Source organism: Pelobates fuscus, chromosome 9 (genome assembly GCF_036172605.1).
Source record: "Pelobates fuscus isolate aPelFus1 chromosome 9, aPelFus1.pri, whole genome shotgun sequence".
NCBI classification, from domain to species: domain Eukaryota; kingdom Metazoa; phylum Chordata; class Amphibia; order Anura; family Pelobatidae; genus Pelobates; species Pelobates fuscus.
Genome location: NC_086325.1, coordinates 63,739,277 through 63,764,286, shown reverse-complemented (window position 1 = coordinate 63,764,286; position 25,010 = coordinate 63,739,277). Strand labels below are relative to the sequence as shown.

General features: G+C 43.5%; 1 protein-coding gene across 1 annotated transcript in view; it reads left to right on the top strand.

Moving 5' to 3' along the window:
* The first annotated feature begins 1,078 nt into the window (after nucleotides 1-1,078).
* Nucleotides 1,079-25,010, top strand: part of LOC134573751 (opsin-3-like) — a 45,438-nt gene continuing 21,506 nt past the window's right edge. Inside the window, exons 1-2 of the mRNA XM_063433529.1 lie at nucleotides 1,079-1,624; nucleotides 23,813-24,141. Coding sequence (XP_063289599.1) covers nucleotides 1,264-1,624; nucleotides 23,813-24,141 — 690 coding nt within the window. The 5' untranslated portion in view covers nucleotides 1,079-1,263. The remainder of the gene's footprint in view (nucleotides 1,625-23,812; nucleotides 24,142-25,010) is intronic.

The window sequence follows — 25,010 nt, the reverse complement described above, 5'->3', positions numbered from 1 at the left end:
AAATTCCAGATAGAAAAGATAATGAATACTACACTCCTTAAGCTTTCAGGGTGCTAAGGACCGAAGGACGACCAGGTCTCACTTCGAGATATAGAAAATAAATATTGATCCAGGCACTCAAGGATAAAAGCTAAAATACCAACTTTATTTAGTGCAAAACAACAACAGCAATGTTTCGACCTCAAGCTCTGTAAATTCCAGATGACCAAAACACAAACAACCATCCCCAGGTGTATAGTACACCCTGGTAAAATGATCTGCACACATGTCTCTGGCTGTGTTTGAGAATACTGGTATTATGACAGTACTGGGCATGTTCCTAATAATTATTAATAAAGAGTGTTGTTCACTTTGTTGAGGTTCTACACAATGACCTATATTTAAAAACAATGGCGTAAACATTAAAATGCCACCACTATATCAAATGATCCCATTTGTTAGTGCGTATTAGCCCTGGGCATGAATTAATATGTGGGGCACCCTTCTATAACCCAAACTACTAAGAAAATCTATATATAATAATTGGTACCTTTAAATGATGACGTTATTGATTATCACTTGGTAAATCTGCTGAAATTGAGAACATCCCTTGTAATTGAACATATATTACTATTATTATTATTATTATTATTGTTATTATTGTTTTATTATATATATAGTCCCAGCAAATTCTGTAGCACTGTACAATGGGATATATAGATTCTAAGTACAAGAATGTCAGCAGCAGAACTCTAGTTGGAACATATACTTATCCACCAGTATAATAAATAAAATCCACTATAATCAGACTGCACCAAGTGGAAAGTAAAGTGTAGTAAATCACTTTAATTCATTAAAATGATGAATACAGCTCAGCCCAGATGAAACCACCCTGCCTCCCAGTGTTTCACATGTACTTGAACATTAATTTGTATACTCCAGGAATCTTGGGTGACCTTCTGCTGTCCATGACCCCTTCCCTCCCACCCCACTGCTTCACAGACTCACAGCAGCTCGTAGTATTTCATCTGCAACTCCCTCAGCTTCAGGAGGATCTTAGCAAACCCTGCTTACACACACATACACACACACACACACACACAGAATCACAGGGAGGGAGTTTTATTAAGCATCTCATTTATCTAGCTTCCCCCCCTTCATTGCACAACATATGATGTGGATAATCCCTTACTATGGTAGCCAGGAGAGGACCATTGCAGTCTGCTGCTGGTGGACAGCTCTGTAAAACACAATCTCAGGGAATGTCAGTAAAGTGCTGCTGAGATGGTGGTGATTGTCCTGGAGATGCTAAATGATACTTTGATGTTTAATCTGAGCCATGAGGATAGCACTGGCTCTCTGCTACCAATACCTGGGCTGAGCAGGACCACTCACAGCCTGGTAGCTGTGTGCCTGGGCTGCATCTTAGTGCTGGGATCTCTCTATAACTCTTTGGTGCTGCTGATCTTTGTGAAGTTTGATACAATCCGGACTCCCATTAACATGATCCTCCTGAACATCAGTGTGAGCGATCTCTTGGTCTGTATCTTTGGCACCCCATTCAGCTTTGCAGCCAGTGTCTCCGGTGGATGGATGATTGGTCAGCAGGGCTGCAAGTGGTATGGATTCTGCAATTCTCTGTTTGGTGAGTCCCAAGTACCTGCAGCAAGTTTTATTGCTACATTGTGTGTACTTGAAAAACTCTACACAAAAACAAAACATTGTTAATACACGATTGGCATCAAGCATGCTTTTTTATCCAAAGCATTACATGCACTCTGCACTCAATGCACAGATCAGGTACATACCTCAGGGGGGCTTACAGGAAATACAAAAGAACGCTCACAGAGTCTTGCCAGGAGCTCTCTGGAATGTATTCATCAGGTAACAGAAATATTGACGTTTCAGTAACTCATCTAGAGTTGTCAAAATGGAATTCTCCTTGAGAGACTGATATGTCAATTATTTTGCTAACATGATAAAAATAAATCTGTCAGGATTGATGAAAAGAACCTTTGGTTGCATTTCTTAGATGGCTGTATAGTTATCTATGTGTTGCTAGCTATAAATTGGACTGTACCTGCAAGATATTAGATTGTTCATGATTTTTCACTTCACTGTATAAACGTATCTGTAAACATTCAATATCTCATTGTATTATATGCTGCAGGTATCTAAAACTACCTGGGGCAAAGGAAATGAATGTAGGAATCTAAAAGAGGTCTTAACATTATAAAAGATGTTGGTGCCTTTATTTGTGTTATTTGTCCATTTATATATTTATGTTTATAGCATATTAACACCAGGATGTGCATGCAGGGAAGATTGAGATCTATACTAAAAAATTTTTTTGTAAAAATTGAGGTATATTCTGTTGTATGCAAAGAAAGTACATTTTCATAATGTTTGACTTCAACAAGATAATGAGATAACACAAACTAATAAAATAATGCAGGATACAGGAATGACAATTTGAAACTACCCATCCCTTGTGTGGTCCTGCTGGTTCAGTGAGCTAGTATATACAGGGAGTGCAGAATTATTAGGCAAGTTGTATTTTTGAGGATTAATTTTATTATTGAACAACAACCATGTTCTCAATGAACCCAAAAAACTCATTAATATCAAAGCTGAATATTTTGGAAGTAGTTTTGCGTTTGTTTTTAGTTATAGCTATTTTAGGGGGATATCTGTGTGTGCAGGGGACTATTACTGTGCATAATTATTAGGCAACTTAACAAAAAACAAATATATACCCATTTCAATTATTTATTTTTACCAGTGAAACCAATATAACATCTCAACATTCACAAATATACATTTATGACATTCAAAAACATAACAAAAACAAATCAGTGACCAATATAGCCACCTTTCTTTGCAAGGACACTCAAAAGCCTGCCATCCATGGATTCTGTCAGTGTTTTGATCTGTTCACCATCAACATTGCGTGCAACAGCAACCACAGCCTCCCAGACACTGTTCAGAGAGGTGTACTGTTTTCCCTCCTTGTAAATCTCACATTTGATGATGGACCACAGGTTCTCAATGGGGTTCAGATCAGGTGAACAAGGAGGCCATGTCATTAGATCTTCTTTTATACCCTTTCTTGCCAGCCACGCTGTGGAGTACTTGGACGCGTGTGATGGAGCATTGTCCTGCATGAAAATCATGTTTTTCTTGAAGGATGCAGACTTCTTCCTGTACCACTGCTTGAAGAAGGTGTCTTCCAGAAACTGGCAGTAGGACTGGGAGTTGAGCTTGACTCCATCCTCAACCCGAAAAGGCCCCACAAGCTCATCTTTGATGATACCAGCCCAAACCAGTACTCCACCTCCACCTTGCTGGCGTCTGAGTCGGACTGGAGCTCTCTGCCCTTTACCAATCCATCCATCTGGTCCATCAAGACTCACTCTCATTTCATCAGTCCATAAAACCTTAGAAAAATCAGTCTTGAGATATTTCTTGGCCCAGTCTTGACGTTTCAGCTTGTGTGTCTTGTTCAGTGGTGGTCGTCTTTCAGCCTTTCTTACCTTGGCCATGTCTCTGAGTATTGCACACCTTGTGCTTTTGGGCACTCCAGTGATGTTGCAGCTCTGAAATATGGCCAAACTGGTGGCAAGTGGCATCTTGGCAGCTGCACGCTTGACTTTTCTCAGTTCATGGGCAGTTATTTTGCGCCTTGGTTTCTCCACACGCTTCTTGCGACCCTGTTGACTATTTTGAATGAAACGCTTGATTGTTCGATGATCACGCTTCAGAAGCTTTGCAATTTTAAGAGTGCTGCATCCCTCTGCAAGATATCTCACTATTTTTGACTTTTCTGAGCCTGTCAAGTCCTTCTTTTGACCCATTTTGCCAAAGGAAAGGAAGTTGCCTAATAATTATGCACACCTGATATAGGGTGTTGATGTCATTAGACCACACCCCTTCTCATTACAGAGATGCACATCACCTAATATGCTTAATTGGTAGTAGGCTTTCGAGCCTATACAGCTTGGAGTAAGACAACATGCATAAAGAGGATGATGTGGTCAAAATACTCATTTGCCTAATAATTCTGCACTCCCTGTAGTGGTGTAAAGTAAGGAAGAGGAAATTACAAGTTGTGATACAGTGTAAGTGATACATGTGTACAAGACCAGAAGAGCTCACCACTGAACCACTAGGGCGCCCTGTTCTTTTTGTTGTTGCTGGTATTTTTACAGTGACAAGTATGATCTGGTACAGGAAGGGGTCACGAGGGCAGGCGAAACCAAGAGTTGTCACAATGGTTGGCACCAAACCTAGTGAAGTAACTTTGATATGTACATCATTTTAGATCAAATGTTTTATTGAACCTGCAGGGAAACATGAATGTTAGATTAGTCTACAGAAAATAGCTTGAAGAAAACAACAAGATGTATAAATGTGCAAGAGCAAGATGCAAAAAAAATCACATGGAAATATATATTCAAATAAAAACAAAAAGAAAAATATATGAACAAAAACATGTAATTGCAAGGACCAAGCTATGTCACACGAATGAAAATGACCTACTGGGGCCCTGGTGGGTCTAACGGGCTTAGGTGCAGTGGCGGATCCAGGGGGGGGGGCAACGGGGCAATTGCCCCCCCCGAGAATACCGACGGTCTCCCCTACCGACGGTCTCCCTCTCCCTCCCCTGCCAGCCCTTAAATGTGCGTGCGGACCGGAGATCACAGATCTCCCTCCCCGGTCCGCAGGCACTGTGCTGGCGGCCGGCGGGGGAGGGAGGGAGTTAGAGGGAGGACCCAGTGGCGGATCCAGAGCCTGATCTCGGGAGGGGCACTTGTAGATTATTTAAAGAAATAATCCAGACACAATAACCACTACAGCTCAGTGTAGTGGTTATGGTGTCTATAGTGCCGGGACCCCCTCCCAGAGTAAGTAGTCAAACCGTTTAAGAACAGTTTGACAACTTACCTGAAGTCTGCTGGGAAATGGGGCTGTAGTAGTGCATTGGAGCAGTAGTGTGTGTGAGTGGTGCAATGTGTAAGGGGTGCAGTGTGTGTGTGAGGGGGACAGTGTGTGAGCGTGTGTGAGAGCGGCAGTGTATGTCAGGGATGCAGTGTATGTGTGGGACAGTATGTGTGTGTAACAGTTGCAGTGTGTGTGTGTGAGTATTGCAGTGTATGTGTGAGTGTGGGCAATGTGTGTATATGGGGCGGCAGTGTGTGTGTATGAGGGGGCAGTATGGGGGGCAGTACAGGTCTATGGGGGTCAGTGTGTGTGTATGAGGGGGCAGTATAGGTCTATGGGGGTCAGTGTGTGTGTATGGGGGCCAGTGTGTGTGTATGGGGGCAGTATGGGGGGCAGTGTGTGTGTATGGGGGGCAGTATGGGTGTATGGGGGGCAGTATGGGTGTATGGGGGCAGTGTGGGTGTATGGGGCAGTGTGGGTGTATGGGGGGCAGTGTGGGTGTATGGGGGGCAGTGTGGGTGTATGGGGGCAGTGTGGGTGTATGGGGGCAGTGTGGGTGTATGGGGGCAGTATGGGGGGCAGTGTGTGTGTATGGGGGGCAGTGTGGGTGTATGGGGGCAGTATGGGGGTCAGTGTGTGTGTATGTGGGTCAGTGTGTGTGTATGTGGGTCAGTGTGTGTGTATGGGGGGCAGTGTGTGTGTATGGGGGGCAGTGTGTGTGTATGGGGGGCAGTGTGGGTGTATGGGGGGCAGTATGTGTGTAATGGGGGGCAGTGTGTGTGTAATGGGGGGCAGTGTGTGTGATATAAGGGTATGGGGTCTTTTTTTTAATATTTATTTATTTTTTTATTTAAATAAATATTCTATGTCCCCCCTCCCTTCTTACCTTTACTGGGGGAGGGGGGGGCATTTCCCTGGTGGTCCGGTGGGCGATTCATTGGTGGTCCCAGTGGGGAGAGTGAACTCTAGCCCACACTCCCGGGCTAGAGTTCACTCTCGCGAGATTTGGAGCGTTGCCGTGGTAACCGCGGCAACGCTCCAAATCTCGCGAGAGGAGGACCCGGAGGAGCTGCAGCCTGACCTCCGGGTCCTCCCTCTAACTCCCTCCCTCCCCCGCCGGCCGCCAGCACAGTGCCTGCGGACCGGGGAGGGAGATCTGTGATCTCCGGTCCGCACGCACATTTAAGGGCTGGCAGGGGAGGGAGAGGGAGAGGGAGACCGTCGGTAGGGGAGACCGTCGGTATTCTCGGGGGGGGCAATTGCCCCGTTGCCCCCCCCCTGGATCCGCCACTGCTTAGGTGGCACTTGTGTGTTGTGCTATGCTACTAGCCCCGTCATAAAAGTTACTCAACATCCCAAGTTATATCATACCCACCAGGTGTTTCTACTCACCAGGGCTAAATTTTAATTTCCTCACCAGTGGAAATTTTTTGCTCTACTTGGGATGTATTCCTTACCAGTGCTTCCTCCTCAACTTGACAAAATTGGTGAAGCTACTGCAGAACATTTTATAGTTACCAGACTATAGTATCACTCACAGATAATGACCAGGTCCTTTAGTGACATTTTTGGTGCAGTAAATCAACCATCACAACCTAGGTCCGGGGAGAGATGCTTGGGTGGATATGGCTCTGGGGACATGTAGTGCAATGGTATGTTGCTGGGTGATTTTGGGCATGTCTAATAGAGAGCAATTGTTCTGGGGACATGTGTTGGAGGAAGTTCTTTGGATATATGTTGGGTTGGATACGATTTGGGGGAGATGTGTTGGAAGGAAAATGGCTCTTGGGAGTTGTGCTATGGGAAATGACTATGCAGGTTTGGATTTTTGTGAGTGGCTTAAGCAGCCTATTAACCTAGGTTCCAGGCAGCACAATGTCTTGAGGCTATCCTGAGCACAGTAGTAAAAATAAAAGGGTAGAGAAACAGGGTGGCAGGGGATTGTGTATTAAACGTAATGGGAATCTAGGATCCCTGAAAACTAAAGAACTGTTCCATGCAACAAATGAATATACCGTATATACTCGAGTTTTTCAGCACATTTTTTATGCTGAAAATCCCCAACACGGCTTATACTCGAGTCACTGTCTGTATTATGGCAATTTACATTGCCATAATACAGACTGGGGGCTGTGTGCGGTTACTTACCTCTCCTGCAGCTCCTGTCAGCTCTCTCCTCCTCCGCGGCGGTCCGTTCAGCACCTCTGTCAGCTCCCAGTGTAAGTCTCGCGAGAGCTGCGGGGTCATAGTGTGGCTCTCGCGAGACTTACAGTGTGAGCTGACAGAAGAGCTGCACGGACCGGCGCGGAGGAGAAGGGAGCTGACAGGAGCTGCAGGAGAGGTAAGTGCTCTCTGCCAGCCCCCCTTCCCCCCCACTGAACTGCCAATGCCACTGGACCACCAGGGAAGGAGAGCCCCCCTCCCTGCCATGTATCAAGCAGGGAGGGGGGACGAAAAAGAAATACATTAATAATAATAATAAAATAATAATAAAAATAAATAAATAATAATATAACAAAAGAAATTTAAAATAATAATAATAAAAAAAAAATATTAAAAATGCCCACCTCCCACCAAGGCTCTGCATCACACACACACACACACACACACACACTGCATTCACACACACACACTGAACTCATACACACACAATGTATTCATACACACACACACACACACACACTGCACACACTGCACTCATACACACTGCACTCACACACACACACTGAATTCATTATATACACACACTGTAAATAAATATTCAATTAATATAATTTTTTTAGGATCTAATTTTATTTAGAAATTTACCAGTAGCTGCTGCATTTCCCACCCTAGTATTATACTCGAGTCAATAAGTTTTCCCAGTTTTTTTGGGTAAAATTAGGGGCCTCTGCTTATATTCGGGTCGGCTTATACTCGAGTATATACGGTAAAAAGATTCTGGCTCAGATCACCTGAATTTTTTAAGCTGGCTCTACTAATTTACAAGACAGAAACGTCATAACCCCAATGATTCCTGAAGTGCCAGTCATCTGTACCTGTAAGGTACTTAGCCCTTAGCTGCCCTATCATTTTAGCCAAAGGAGGCCTTGATCTAACCAGTAAATGGCTGGATCATAAGATGTGCATGGTTTGTGCGACAATTACTTTTGTACAAAACTCAAAGACCTGTGTACAATATCACTACAGTACAAAGTATTTCACTGTGGATTTGTATGTATCTTGCATAACTGTCATGTCTTAGTATCAATTTACAGAGTATGTGTACCGATTTCCATTGTAAACAAATTCTCAGTAAATGTATAGATTATGTTATTTTATCATATGTTTGTTTTGCTTTTCTAATTTCCTGTTTTTGGTCTTTGCCATCAACACAGTGGTAATACTTCAGACAAAGAGGTCCACAGCAGCTGCATATGCACAGTGGCCTCTCATCACTACACCCACTAATTGGGAGTATTAGGAGGCTACACATATCACTTAACTCTGGACTTGTACTTCTACAGTCTAACATTCCATTCCTGGATGCCATACTGGATGAAGAGGGAGAGATGTTCAAGTAATAATATATCGTAATCAGCTCAATGTATGGATTGAATCTAATCCTTCCTGAAAGTGAAATTGTCATTCCCATGATTTATCGATGAAAGATTCACTTTTGAATTGAAGAAATAATGAATGCACTGAAACACTTAATGGTAACATGTTCCCATACATCAAGGTTAGGAGGAAATTCACCTGTCATCAGGACAATGAAGCAGAACACTGATTTGTAGTAAATTGAAAAGCAACTTGTAAAGTATAAGCTAAGATAGCCATATTGTGACTACAGCTGAAGGTTTTAAATTATTTAATATTGTTGGATAAACATTCTAGATATTTTAAAAGTCTTGATTTGAGGCATCTATCCTGTTGTCTGTGTTATTTCTCTGGTGTCCTGCTGTCTGTGTTATTTCTCTGATGTCCTGCTGTCTGTGATATGTCACTGGTTTCCTGCTGTCTGTGTTATGTGTCTGGCGTCCTGCTGTCGGAGTTATCTCTCTGGTGTCCTGCTGTCTGTGTTATTTTTCTTGTTTCCTGCTGTCTGTGTTATTTTCATGGTGTCTTGCTGCCTGTGTTATTTCTCTGTTGTCCTGCTGTCTGTGTAATTTCTCTGATGCCCTGCTGTCTGTGCTATGTCTCTGGTTTCCTGCTGTCTGTGTTAATTCTTTGGTTTCCTGCTGTCTGTGTTATTTTCGTGGTGTCTTGCTGTCTGTGTTATTTCTCTGGTGTCCTGCTGTCTGTTAAATTCTCTGGTTGTCCTGCTTCTCGTAAATGCCTCAAAAGTGAAACATGCTGTGTAGCCACATGAAATTAGCTCTTGCCATGTGAGTAAACATGTTGCAGTGCTGGAGCTCTTCTGTAGCACTTTGCGCATGCCTAGGGAATAGTTGACTGGAAATGAGCTTGGTGCTCAATTGTATTGAGCTATCACATAGAAATCTAAAGAAGCCATGAAAATGGTAGGCTATGGCACACTCGTTTTCCAAGACGTTTTCTGACTCCTTCCTACCACCCTCATAAAACCCTTTGACTTTTGTGTCATTTTATGTCATAAATTTACAACTTTCAAGATGGAACATTTAGTTGGTCTTCTCCTATTTTCTTTCATAAATCTATTTTTCTTCTCTTTTTTTTATTTTCTTACCAAATACTATTACCCACATTTTTTTTCTTCTACTACCTAGCATGGCTTGTCCTCTCTTGCAGTGATGTGAGTAAATTGGTCTTTTTTTTATACTTTTTCAGACTTTTCACTCCTATTCTTTCAAAGTACTCAACATTCTCAAAGTGTTCCAGTTCACATTCTAAAATTGCACTTTAAGGAGATAAATTCTTGATGATGTCACTGCTAGAAGCATACCTATTTTTTCCAATTTTGGACTTGCAGGCTACTCTTAAATTTCCCTTGTTATGATACATTAATTGTTTCTAGTGAGCATATTCCTTTTAGATCCATCTGTGCTGGTATTTTATACATTTCTCCCATTGAAAAATCAAATCAAATGACACAATGATTATTAAGGTATACTGCTATTTTAATGGCATGTAATTAATGTTGTTTGCTTATGATAAGTACAGAGCCAGCGATAATTGTAATATATTGTAAATGGGATATAAAGGTCTTCGTTTACAAAAAAAATAAAAAAATAATAGCTTGTATCAAATTAATTAGCTATTTCAAACAGAGATGGGTAAATGACTGTCTAATCATGAATGATAATAGTGAATGTATGCTTCCAGGAAAAAAACTACTTTATTGCCAATACTGACATGGAGTTAATTATATTTCTAAGTACCTGTAGATAAACAGATATATAATGTTAAATATACAGGAGGTGGATAAAATTCTGGAAACACAACTAACAGCATATTACTATCAAATACCTCTTAATAGATCTGGGATTTACACCATGCAATAAAACATTAAAAATCATCTATAACTTGTGCTAACTTTTTTTTCAACAGAAGATGGTCCTCTTTCTTTGGGCCATGTGCAGGTCCAGCAGCACTGACAGGAGGGAAGAGCGCAGCAGGGGCAGCCGGAACACACAGTGGGCGGCAGGTGCAAAGGGGGCGGCAAGCTGCCAGGATGGTGAAGTCGGCTCATTGTCACACAGGGCGGCTAAGGGAGGGCCAGGCGCAGCGGCTGAGGGAGAGCCACTGGGGCCAGCACAGGTGGAGGAAAGCCGGGGGGACGGAGGCGGGCGGGAGGGCCCTTCAGGCTGCTCCCAGGGGCGGCAAAGAAGCAAGGATGGTGCATGGAGAGAATGGAGGGAAGAGTGGCGCAGCACCAGCGTCAGGTGCGGCAACGCTAGGAGCACAGTGGAGAGACAAAGAAGCAGGGACAGGAGCCCATCACAAGGCAGGTGCAGTGAGTCAAGGCCCAGTTACAGGGATAGGTGGAGGAGGTCCAATTCCGGGGATAGGTGGAGGAGAAGTCGGTGCAGCGCATCTGGTTCAACAGAGAGGAGTTTCCAGGAGCAACGGCGTAATGCATATAACAGGGAGTGTCGTTCAGCAAGGCGGAGCGAAGTAAGGGAAAATAGAGAGGAGCATAGGGAGGCAGGGCGGGTAGGGACGTGGTTGTACAGACTACCCAGGTTATCTTCTCCCTACAGGTCGCGGAGTAATACACCTGCGGTCCTGAGGCGGGTGTCAACGGGACACGCCGGTACTTGGAAAGGTGGACGGAAGGACAGCGACCCCGTGGTCTGTCGCGGCCGGGGTGTCAGGCGGTGAGTCCATATCTACACAACACTCAGGGCAATAGTTAGGCTGTTTAAAAACACTTTGGGAATCATGGTCCGGGGAGGGGGGGTCGACACTGCAGTTCGAGAAGGTGTGGTCTCCGGAGGGCGGTCGGGACAAGGGGGTTAGGTCTGCGGGGGCGGTAGCACAGGGGTCAAGCGGTGGTGAGACAGGTGAAGAGGCAGCGTCGTCGGGGACGTCTGAAGGGGGGGTGAACAGATAAAAGAGTGTGGCGATATCCCAGATGCGGCGCAACAAAACGTACACGTGTCATTCGCGGGCCCCCTGGGATGTCATTTAAAGACGGACTTAAAGGAAAAAATTTGGAAAGGGGAGTTTGTGGAAATATTTTCCCTTCTTCCCCTCGAGGAATAGGACAAGAAAGATGCAAAAAAGGAGGAAGAGGAGAAAAGGCAGAGGTAACGTAAGATACCAAAGACCTTTGGGAATTGGCTGAGGGCATTCTGTATCCTAGCTAGTGTAATCAGGGAAAAAAGCCTGGGTCATTGTTCGCAACTTTTGTGCTACCTGGATGGCATAGGTGACGCGTACAGGGCGTATGGGGGTTTGGCATGGTGGAGATACGACGAGCAGTTTCGTCAACGATTAGCAGCTGAAGGTAGCATGCGGCGGGACCAGATGGACCTGCCATTATGGATGAGGCTTATGATGGCGCAGAAAACTGTGCCCTTTCCTGGGTCAGCCGGTGCGGCCACAGGGGGTGCTGTGTTGGCGGGACAAAAGAAGGGCTTCTGCTGGCTGTATAATGAAGGCCAATGCAAGTGGGGAAATTACTGTAGATTTTGTTCGGGTTGTGGGGGGAATCATGGCGCCAACAGATGCTTCAAGAATGGTAAGCCTAATGTTGGAGGGGGAACCGTTGGGGCAGCAGCCCCTGCGACCAAGGTTGGGGGCGTCCCCAGTGAAAGTAGGTGCGATGTTGCCTTGGCTAAGGCAATACGCTAACCAGGACTATGCAAGATTATTATGGAAGGGATTAAGGGAGGGCTTTACGATACCCTTTATAGTCAAGGGCCCGGGTACGGTGTGAGCTAACCTTATGTCCGTTCGGGAGCATCCGGGGTGGTGCGGGAAAAGCTAAGCAAGGAAGTCCAACTGGGGAGGATGGTGGGCCCGTTTCCATCCCCGCCACAGGCGGGTTTGAGGATTTCCCCGCTCGGGGTGGTCCCCAAAAAAGAGGCGGGTAAGTTTCGGTTGATACATCACTTATCGTACCCAGAAGGGGCCTTGGTAAATGATGACATCGATGCGGCCCTATGCTCTATATCCTATACATCATTCGACAAGGCAGTTGAGTTGGTCCAGAGAACAGGGCGAGGGGTGCTGATGGCGAAGGTAGGTGGGTGCTAACGGCTGCTTCCCATACACCGGGGGTGCTGACGGCTGCTTCCCATACACCCATACTTCCCATACACCCGAATTGTCATCACCTCCTAGGGTGTTGCTTCGAGGGTTTTTTTTCATGGACTTGTGTTTACCAATGGGATGTTCCATATCACGCGCCTATTTTGAAAAGTTCAGTAAGTTTTTGGAATGGGTGGTATGGCAGGAATCGGCGGGGGGCGCGGTAGTGCACTACCTAGACGATTTTATATGCGTCGGCCCTGGGAATCGGACCGTTGCAGGCAGTTATTGGAGGTATTCCAATGGGTAGCGCATTCCTTCGGGGTTCCATTAGCGGAGGACAAGACCGTGGGGCCCACCACTTGCCTTAGCTTGTTGGGTTTAGAAATTGATTCCGTAAAAGGGGAATGTAGGTTACCTTCGGACAAATTGCAGAGTATGCGGGAGCTGGTAGCCACAGTCGGGAAGGCTAAAAAAGTAACTCTACGGGGGCTACAGTTGTTAGTAGGGAGCCTTAACTTTGCATGCAGGATTACACCCATGAGGAGGGTTTTCTGTAGACGGTTGGCGCGAGCAACGAGTGGGGTGCGGCTGCCGTCGCATTACATCAGGGTTTCGGCGGAAATGAGGGCGAACTTAGTGGTGTGGGATCGGTTTCTATGGGATTTCAATGGTAGGGTGTTCTTCCGGGAGCCGGCGGCGTCTTCGGAAACCATGGGGCTGTTTACTGACGTTTCGGGTAGCGTCGGGTTCGGGGCTTATTTTGTCGGGACAATGGTGCGCCGAAGCGTGGCCAGAGGCGTGGAAAGCGAGCCCGCTGATCAAAAATCTGGCGTTTTTGGAATTCTTCCCTGTTGTGGTAGTGGTGGCATTATGGAGGTCGGAGTTGACGAATAAAAGTCATATTCTATTCTGACAACATGGCAGTGGTGCAGGCAATAAACGGCCTGTCGACATCCTCCCCCCAGTACTATGTTTATTGCGGCAGTTAGTACTTCTATGCATGTCCTTCAATATAGTGTTCAGGGCTAGGCACATCCCAGGATTTTCAAATTTAGTGGCTGATGCGCTGTCTCGTTTTCAGTGGGAACGTTTTCAGAAAGCAGCCCCGGACGTGCGGGAAGCCTGGGCGAGATGTGGCAGCTCGGGATGTCGTGCTTGGGGAATATATAAAGAAGTCATTGGCGCCAAGCACGTGGTTGTCTTGCGTTAAGGTTTGGAAGGCCTGGGATGAAACGGTAGAGCAGGTAGGAAGAGATCTTTAGGTGGGTCATCGGTTGGATGTTTTTTTATGGTTACTGTGTCGTTTGTTTGGGCATCACCTGCTATGGTGGACAAACATATGTCAGCCTTGGCCTTTTTGTTTAAGTTTAATGGGTGGGAAGGCATCACAAAGCATTTTTTAGTACGGCACGCGGTGCGGGGTTTTCGGAGGGGGAAGAAGACAGTGGACATGAGAAGACTAGTGTCGTTCGCGGTCCCACAAGGGTTGGTGGAGACATTGCCTAGGATATGTCCTTCACCATTCTGGGCATTTTTGGGGGCTTTTCGGATTGGGGAGTTGGTTAGCGCTTACAAGGCGGGGGTTGGCGGTTAACAGCTTGGAGCCGGGTGCGGATTAGGCTGAACCGATCTAAAACGGACATTTTTGGCAAAGGTGGTGTTGTATGAGTTACCAGGGTCGGGGGTGTGCCCAGTGGCTTGCGGCGCAGGGTACTTGGACATCCGTCCAAGGGTCAAAGGATGTTTTTTCTTGCACGCCGACGGCACGGCGCTGTCACGTTTTCAGTTCATACAGATTTTTTGTTTAGGTTTAGGGAAGCTGGGCTTGGAGCCTATGCAGTTCGGTGCGCACCCGTTCCATATGGGGTCAGCAATGGAGACGGCACGCTTGGGTTTGGGGGACGAGCGGATTAAGCGAATAGGGAGGTGGGAATCCATGCGATTCCGCTCATACGTGAGGCCCGACAGGTTGATGTAAAGGGGGCTTGGAAAAGTGGAAGTTTGCTCTGCCGTGTATTTAATTTTGTTTCTTTTCAGGTTGGACGGTTTGGTTATTTGGCCACTCGTACCTGTACTGGGCACAGAAGAGGGCTGCAGTTAGAAGAAACGGAACACAGCTGGGCTTTCTCCTGGAGTGGGTGGCATTATTATGGTTTGGTTTTGGGGGATTTAGTTGGCAGACTTTAAGTAGCGTATTGTTTAGAAAGGTCGCGGGCGGGTCTGTCCCGCATGTAGTTTTGGTTCACGGCGGGCGGAACGACCTATTGTTGATCCCCCAACGAGAACTGGTAAGGAGAATGAAGAGGGTGCATGGAGAGAACGGAGGGAAGAGTGGCGCAGCACCAGCGTCAGGCGTGGCAGCGCTATGATCACAGTGGAGAGACAGAGAAGCAGGGACAGGAGCCCATCATGAGGCAGGCGCAGCGAGTCAAGGCCCAGTTACAGGGATAGGTGGAGGAGGTCCAGTTCCGGGGATAGGAGGAGGGAGCTGATCCCTAGCGTGTTGGTGGTGTGGTCTGAGATGGTGCCTCGCTTTATATGGCAGCACGCCAGGGACTCAGCCGCAGTAGCCCGATGTAGGGGTAAGGTCAATAAATATATGGCTGTTTTTATGAGACGTTTGGGTGGCATAGTGGTACGACACCGGGAGTTGGAGGGCATGTTGCCGGGATATATAGGAGGGACGGAGTACATTTGTCGGATGTATGGAGCGACCTACTTAACTTGGGGTTTCAGGAGGGCGTCGCCCAGGCCCTGTTTAAGTGTGGTGGGGGTCGCACATGATCTTGAGGGGGTCAAGCCATGTGCTGTGGCGGAACAGGGCGCAGTTAAGTTGGAATTTTCTGGTGGAATTGGAAGTGGACAGGCCAAGGTCTAGGCTGGAGTAGGCCGGACGGAAATAAGTGTTGGTAGGTTCTAGCTCTTCGGTGGCTACGAACCTGGGTGGGCAGGGGTGTCTGGGTACACCCCTACAGTTAACCTTATGATATGGGGCCTCTTTGGTAGGCGGTGTGTTTCAAGTTAAATGTTATTTGGATGTTATTTATTGTTCAAGTGGTAGGGTCATTGTCAGGGGAATTGTGCGAGGGGATAGTACATAATGTTTATTATGCCAATGACCCTAACTATGTTAATTTATTATTATAATAATTTAATAAAGCTGTGGACTTTATACTCCAACAGTATAAACTGTGTCTGTGTCTTATTTAAGTTTAGGTTTTTATAGCACATGCCGAATAACGACTGTGCACATGTCATGAAGCCCATGAAACGATGCAGTGGGGGAGTGGGCCTTGACAGAGCCAGAAAGTGGGCAGGTGTAATTGAGTTAGGGGCTGGATTAGGTTAATGTAGCTTGGGGGTGGAGGATAGGTAGTTAAATAGCGGCCATCTTAGAGAGTGGTCATTTTAATCGGAGCCTCACTTACCTGTTAGTTGTCCCACCCACCCTCCCTAGATTTTTTTAGGCAATTTTCCCGTTTTGTCACAGCGGCGGGAACAGGGCGTAGTTAAGTTGGAATTTTTTGGTGGAATTGGAAGTGGACAGGCCAAGGTCTAGGCTGGAGTAGGCAGGACGGAAATAAGTGTTGGTAGGTTCTAGCTCTTCGTTGGCTACGAACCTGGGGGTGCAGGGGTGTCTGGGTACACCTACAGTTAACCTTATGATATGGGGCCTCTTTGGTAGGCCGTGTGTTTCAAGTTAAATGTTATTTGGATGTTATTTATTGTCAAGTGGTAGGGTCATTGTCAGGGGTATTGTGCGGGGGGATAGTAACATGTTTATTATGACAATGACCCTAAATATGTTAATTTATTATTATAATAATTTAATAAAGCTGTGGACTTTATACTCCAACAGTATAAACTGTGTCTGTGTCTTATTTAAGTTTATGTTTTTATAGCACATGACGAATAACGACTGTGCACATGTCAAGACACGGCAAAGCCAGGGGAACCGCTGAAAATTAAGATTGGTAGTAGAGGCATTTAAAATGTATATCAAAATTAAGGCCATATCGGCCAAACTGAACCTTAAATTCGCTTTGAACCTTGAAATCCACTTTGAATTCACCTTGACTTCTCACTTTAGTAACTAATTACACTTAACAAATATATATTTAATATATTTAATAAATATAGGGATAAGTGCACGTAATATTAAAAGTCCTCCACAGTGACATTTCTACTTTGTAGGCATGGAGCCAGCATTTGCCCAGGAACTTGTTGAGTCATTCTTGGAGCGAATGTAAGGATGTGGCAGTTAAATGGCTGTGTAAAAAGTGTCAAAATACCCTTAGGTAAATACCCTGTTGTATCTACTTTATGCAAATATATATTTTTGCTTGGATATTCGTCTTCTAAGTTTAATAGCCATCACAGAAAACCAAATATACCAAATTCAAAAATCGTTCCATAATGATTCTATAATTGTATTTTATTCCTTGTATTGTGTGACCTGTAACTACCAAAAATAAACTGAAATCCTAGACATGATTTATTCTGTAAATCAAGACAACAAAATAATTAATTTTGTATTACTTTTCTTAAGCTAAATTAATTGTGTAAACAGAAGTATTGCCAAAACAGTGAAAAAAATGTTTTATTTGTAATTTATTTATTTTTTGTAGGAAATTAGTATTAATACATATGTATGTCTCCTCCAATTAAAACCCCCTTTGTCCTTTGAACAAACTATATATAATGTGTCTTGTTCCAATAAATGAGAAATACGGAAATTGTGGTTAAATACAAACGCAGCAAAAATTCCATAATTGACTGTGTCCTTAAAACAAAACAAGCAAACTGAAGCGGTGTCATAAAGAGGTTAATTATTATCAGATTGTGTTATTGGAGAGACCATACAATGCATTTAGCTTCTTCATCGTGTTCATGAAACTCTCTTTTAACTTTGCTATATATGATGAGTTGTTTTTCAAAAGGAAATTTAATGATTTGGATCTGGATAATTACCCCCTGCATACAAATGGTTTATATTCATGCATGATAATAACGCCTTGTAAGGTCCATTGAAAAATGCTGAAATGAAGTTCAATATATTTTTTTCAAGTATAATTCAATAAATAGTAATTTAACATACAAAATACAGGAGGTTGATAAAATGGCACAAACACTAAAGATTATATTAATATTAAATATCTAATGATGAATAGAAGCAGATATTTACCTACAGAACATCGTCAATGCTTTATGAACTGTGTTTATTGATGGCTACAGGGAAAAAGTGCTTAGAGAAAAATGGAGACAATGTGTTTTTGCCCTAAGCTGGGTTTGTGAAGCAAGGCCTAAGAAATAGGGATGAGATAGCACACAGTTATAGGAAGGTATTTACAGCTAGGAGGGGCAAGGGGTAGAAAGAGAGGTGGTAGGTAGAGCAAATATCTTTTGTATAAAATTGAAAATTTCACAAACCAAAATGGATCACCCCAAATATTAATAACAATATGTACATGAAATATTGGTGGAATTCATCCACTGCGATTAACAATAGAAAATTGCATGTATAGAAAATTACCATGGTGAACAACAGGTATAAATGGTAACATTGTTATAGTCAGTGATGTATTTAGTATCTGTGCTGCCCTAGGCATGACGGAACTCGGGCACCCCCTAATTTACATTTGCCCCCACCATTTCCTGTCAATGCCACACCTCTTCCTGTTAAACGACTAACACACACTTTGACTGACAGACACACTCTCAGATACACTGACATACACACACTGATTTGACAAACAATCACTGACTCACTGACATACACACAATGACGGAGACACACACACTGGCAGGCATACACAATCACACACATTCACTCAGACACACAGGCGCCCTCACAGACGCAATCACTCAGAAACAAACACTCTCACTCACTGACAGCCACACAGTGACAGACACATTGACAGACATACACACACACAATCACTCACATACACACCGACAGACATACACACACTGACAGCCAGACATACACACTATCACTCAGATACACACTGACAGACATACATACACAATTACTCACATACACACTGACAGACATTCACACACTGACTGCCAGACATACACACTGACAGCCATGCACACACTGAGAGCCAGACATACACACTGTGACATACACACACTGACAGACAGACACACACAATCACTCAGATACACACTGACAGACATACATACACAATCACTCACATACACACTGACAGACCCTCCCTCCCCAAACATTAACCGATTACTTTTTCTTTTTTAGTTTAAATCCACCCAGCCTCCCTACCTTTGGGAGTGCTGGGTGGATTTTTTTTTACCCCGGGTCCTGGGGTCCCTTCTGACATGAAGGGAGGCAGGTGGGCGGCTAACTAAGAATCCAGGCGGGCGGGCAGCGCTGGCGAGGGAGCACTGATTAGTGAGCTGTTTCTGCTCAGCTCCCTCACGCGCCTCAGAGTGATGCCGGGAGCCGGAATATGACGTCATATTCCGGCTCCCGGCATCACTCTGCGGCGCTCAAGGGAGCTAAGCAGAGAGCTCACAAATCAGTGCTCCCCCGCCACCGCCGCCTGCCCGCCTGGATTCTTAGTTAGCCATCCACTTGCCTGGATTCTTAGTTAGCCGCCAAGCTAACAAGGTATTTGCCTGGGCATTTGGCAGTGGGGTTTTTTACCGCCCCATGGAAAGTGCCGCCCAAGGCAAATGCCTTGTTTGCCTCGCGGCAAATACATCCCTGGTTATAGTAAAAATAGTAATATGTTGAAAAAGGTAGAATAAATGAGGAGGAAGATCTTCTAAGGTTTAGTCAGTACCTAAAAGTTGCAGGGAGAGAAGACAATAAGAGTCCATGTTTTTGCTGTGAGCTTGGATGCCAAATGTATCCTCTAATATGACAAAAAAACTCAGACCACTATTATGTTTAGTGATAAAATGTTCTGATATGGAATGACTTCTAATACTTCTATTAACAAAACTCAAATGTCCAGTTATTCTACTGTAGGCCACAAGGGCAGCTCATCACATAAACCACATTCTTTAAATGACATGTAATAAGTTCCTGAATGTTTTACACTTTTTTTAGTGTCAACAGCTTTAAAATCTTAAAGTTTTCAATAAGGTTGACCCATTATTTTACAAAAAGTACAACTCCCAAACTACCAGAGAAAAGTTCAGTCCCTTTGGTACAAAACAAAGTACCACCCCACCTTGAAAATGATCAATGTGGTTCTAGTGCGTCCCTTGACTCTTACTGCCATCCATGAGACGGTGTGAGAAGGAATAAGGGATGCCTTTGTGGGACATTCATAATTGTGTTAACCCATATCCCTGGGCATGGTCCAAGTCAACTCTTTGTTGATTTACTTTGCATGGTGTGGAGGATTGGAAGGAAGTACAGGTCTGAATCTCAGAATATTTTAATTTTTTTTTCCTTTTATTATCTTTTCTTCCTTAAAATGTGGAAGTAAACTTTAGTTGCATCTATACAAAAAAATATGTATACACTTAAACACATCTTTCACATAGGGCCTCAATTTTAATAAGCTTTAAAAAATTATTCAATACTGTAAGAAAAGCTTTCCAAATTATTTATCTACAGAAGTCACCATTAAACTCTATGGGAATTATTGTAGATAAATAATTTGGAAACAGGGGCGGATTGACCATTAAGGCACTCGGGCATTGTCCTCAAGAGGCCCTACCATGCTGCCAGGTTTGGAGCCCCCCAGTCACTGCACTTTATTTGGAATGTCGACATAACTGTTTGCTTGGTGATCTTTAGATCTGGAGAGAGTGCTCAGCCTCGGCAACACCCAGGCCCAACCAGAACACCAGAGCTCGCAAAGCTCGCAAAAGCTGATACACAAGAAAAGCTAGGAAGTATACTTCCCAAGAGACCACCAGGGATCACTTAAACACCAAGTATTCTCTCCTCCCTGCCCAAAGTAAGCCATAGGGAGAGGGGAATAACTTTATTTAGTTACTTGTTTTTTTTTAAATTAAAAATATTTTGGTTTTTTATTTAACCTTAGTCCCTACCCTACAACTAGAGCCCCTCTACCCCACTGCAACCCTTATTCCCCCCAAACAGCTATAGTCACATACACTACAGTTCCATTCCCCACTAAAGACCCTAACCTCCACATTACAACACTTTCTCTAATGCAAGGATGTACATGTGAGCGGTGCGTGTATGTGGGCTTATATGGGTGTAGCTTGCAAGTCGGTGGGCAAAAGGGGTCCTCATGATCTCTTTTTTGTCTGGTGGACCCATGCGTTGTCAGTATGCCCCTGTTTGGAAAGTCTTTTTAATGATATTGAATAATTTGAAAAATTGAATTTTGAAATCGAGGAAATAATTAGTTCAATGACACTAGACTACAAAGGATCAATTATCTAGCTAATGAACCTTTAGCTTGAACACTATATAATTTCTATACGTTCCCTTCATGATAAAACTTATTATTATATTATATATATATTATTACAAAAATACATCCAATTAGGAGAGATTCACAATTGTCTTTGAAGACTTCACAGTCTGGTTATAAAAGACTCTCAAGAGCAATATGTGGGCAAACCTCAAACAGAATCAAACCTCAAGTAGCTTTATGAAAAGAGAACCTTCTCTTTCTTTGATATATCACTTCCCTTATGATGTATCATCATTAAGGTTCAGGAGGTCACACACCCATTCAATACTTGTAAGTGACCTGTTCTCAGACATCAATATTATTAAAGGAAATTTTTTCCTTTAATAAGGAAAGGAGTGCTAGGAAAACATATGTCATACAAATAGGGCTATTGGTGGGTGAGCCTGAGAGAACATATTTTCTTCATCTGCATTTTATTACCCAGATAATGTGATACTATCGGTGGGATTCAATTATAACATATTATCAAATACATGTGTCCCAAGATATGCTTACTTCCCATTGATCCAGAAAATGGTACAATGATTTAGATGACTTAGATATGTCTACTGGGCATTATATAATATTTTGTCATGATATATTTATCTCAAAGTCTACAACTGCTAAAAACTTTAGTGTCTGGTTTTCAGTGGAAACACTACAGAAATATAAAGAGTACAATAAGGCATAGATACGCTCTGTGACTATTTACCAGCTTTAACTCCAGAAGAGAATAAACAGGAACAGCTTTAGAGACAGGAACATGCTTACCACTAGTCTAATAGAAAATATGGAGTTATAATTCAGTAATAAGGTTTTTGCAAGGGTGTAAACAGTGAGTTTAGAGAAGACATATCTGTTGATTAGTTAATGTAAGTGTGGTGGACTGCCTGGTACCCTGAATGGGTACCTCCGCCAAGCATCTCTGAGACACCATAAGCACTTTCAGCCCCTTAGCCGCTGCAGCTTGGCTGGGGTCTCGCTGTCTTTTCCCTATCTGGATCCGAGTCCTGGATCCAGCTCCCAGTGGTCAAAGTTCTCCTCCAGAGATTATAGCTGTATAGCAGTAATTGTAGCCAATATCGCATATCCCCACAAACATAAGCCGAGGCTTAGTGCTGGGAGTAGAACTGTTTAATGCAGGCACAGTCACAGAATTTATACATACAGTAAACTCCTCCCCTGTGCCTGAGAGATAATTGAGTCAGGAACTGTACAAACTCAATTATCTCCAGGTACAGAAAAACATAAAAATTTCACAACACCTCAAAAGTACCACCAAAATCCATGGAAACTCCTCAAAAGTCACATCCTCGCATTGCCCCGATCTGAGTGACCAACTTATCCAAAAATCACTCAGATCGGTTCAGTGGTTCGGATTTTCCATGGAAGTCAAGTTTTAACTGACTGCACACATGGCTTCTGCCCAAAATAGTTCCATAAGAAAAGTGGTAGAGGTCGGTCAATTTCAGGAGTGTAAAAATTAACAAACTAGCGAACGCATACTCTGACTCCTAGGTAGCCATTGTTCGCATAGTTCAAACATACAATCCGACCGAATAGCACTCTTTTGTGGAAAAGAAGCAGGCGTTTGTCAAAGTTCAGCAGGGTTTGCGGGGGTAAAGTGTCCGATTTGAGTTCCATGAACTCGACGACCAAACACAGCTGCCTGCGTTCGTGTGAACATGATGGCCGCCAACTTAGTTCCCACGTGTTTGTGCATACGCATGGAGGCCACCCAGCAGAACAATTAGAATCCACGATGATGGAGGTGTAAGGAGAGGTCAATGGGGGTTAACAAGCACAGAGATGGTCCCAGTTCGTGTGTTTGTTCGGTTCCCAAAAAATACAGGGAAATCCCATGAACAAAGTCTTTTAACGTGTCTTTTACATGGCCCTTAGTCCTTTGACAGGAGGCTAGCCAGCAGGCTCATCCAGGAGCTTGTGGCAGAGGCATCTTTGCCACAGTAAGTTAAAGTGCAACTCCAAGCACCATTAGCATTTCAGTATTTTTAAGTGGTCAGGGTGCTTGGTGCCTGTCAGAGATGTAATTTCACCTTCAGCAGTGTCATTAGCAAGTGTCATAAACAAGATTTACTGGCTGGCTAATGTAAATTATGTGCACCTTTCTTTGCACAGATACTCATCCATTGACCGAGAACCCCAGTTGAACCTCTCAGCCAATGAATGAGCAGCACGATTGGCATCCGGGTTCTGCAGTTCTGCAGAAACGAATTGAGTTTAATCCAGCATTGTGAGAGCCTCAAAATGGTTTACCTCATTACCGGGGAATAGCACTACTGTACTCCTATCATGATAACCACCTCAGCAGGCACTGCTAGAGACTCTAAAAATGTTCTTTCACATTTGTTAACCCCTTAAGGACACATGACATGTCTGACATGGCATGATTCCATTTTATTCCAGAAGTTTGGTCCTTAAGGGGTTAAAGGACCACTATAGTGCCAGGAAAACAAACTTGTGAGACAGCCACTAGAGGCTGGTTTAACCCTATTATAAACATAGCAGTTTCTCTGAAACTGCTATGTTTACAGCAGAAAGGGTTAATCCTAGATGGACCAGGCACCCAGACCACTTAATTGAGCTGAAGTGGTCTGGGTGCCTATAGTGGTCCTTTAAGTAATCGCATATTCACATAACAAATTATAACATAAGAAATCCAAATTATCCATATTTTTTTATATTGTCCGGTTTTTATGTAAATATATGCACAAGTTTTAAATTATTTCTTTGTAAAACATGAAACGAAAACATAAAAAAATATTTTTTGATGTCGAATTTAAGTCTCCTGTATTGTTTAATTCTAGGTATCGTGTCACTCGTGTCCCTGTCTATCCTGTCATATGAACGCTACCTTACGGTACTCAGATGCACAAAAGCTGATGTTTCTAACTACAGGAAGGCTTGGATTTGCATTGTTGGATCATGGATTTACTCCCTGTTTTGGACATTGCCTCCACTGTTTGGGTGGAGTCGTTACAGTCTTGAAAGTTCTGGCATTACATGTTCTGTTATGTGGCATTCCAATTCCACAAACAATGTGTCCTACATAGTGTGCCTCTTCCTGTTTTGTCTTGTATTACCTCTGTTCATCATGATATTTTGCTATGGACACATAATCAGAGTAATTCGAGAGGTAAGTCATATATTAACTACAAATCTTACATTAATTCCACTGTCATCTTCTGCTAAAGTGAAGTATATCATAGAAAACTTTTAAAAAGTTTTATGGGGGGATAATAATGATATTATATTAATCATATAAAATAAATAATAATTAATTTGTTGTCATGACAAAAAATATTTATGATTACTTTGTAGAGATTAACACTTTATACAGTTGCAAGAAAAAGTATGTGAACCCTTTGGAATTATATGGATTTCTGCACAAATTGGTCATAAAATGTGATCTGATCATCATCTAAGTCACAACAATAGACAATCACAGTCTGCTTAAACTAATAACACACAAAGAATGAAATGTTGCCATGTTTTTATTGAACACACCATGTAAACATTCACAGTGCAGGTGGAAAAAGTATGTGAACCCCATAGACTAATGACATCTCCAAGAGCTAATTGGAGTGAGATGTCAGCCAACTGGAGTCCAATCAATTAGATGAGATTGGAGGTGTTGGTTACAGCTGCCCTGCCCTATAAAAAACACACACCAGTTTTGGGTTTCCTTTTCACAAGAAGCATTGCCTGATGTGAATGATGCCTCGCACAAAAGAGCTCTCAGAAGACCTACGATTAAGAATTGTTGACTTGCATAAAGCTGGAAAGGGTTATAAAAGTATCTCCAAAAGCCTTGCTGTTCATCAGTCCACGGTAAGACAAATTGTCTATAAATGGAGAAAGTTCAGCACTGCTGCTACTCTCCCTAGGAGTGGCCGTCCTGTGAAGATGACTGCAAGAGCACAGCGCAGACTGCTCAATGAGGTGAAGAAGAATCCTAGAGTGTCAGCTAAGGACTTACAAAAGTCACTGGCAAATGCTAACATC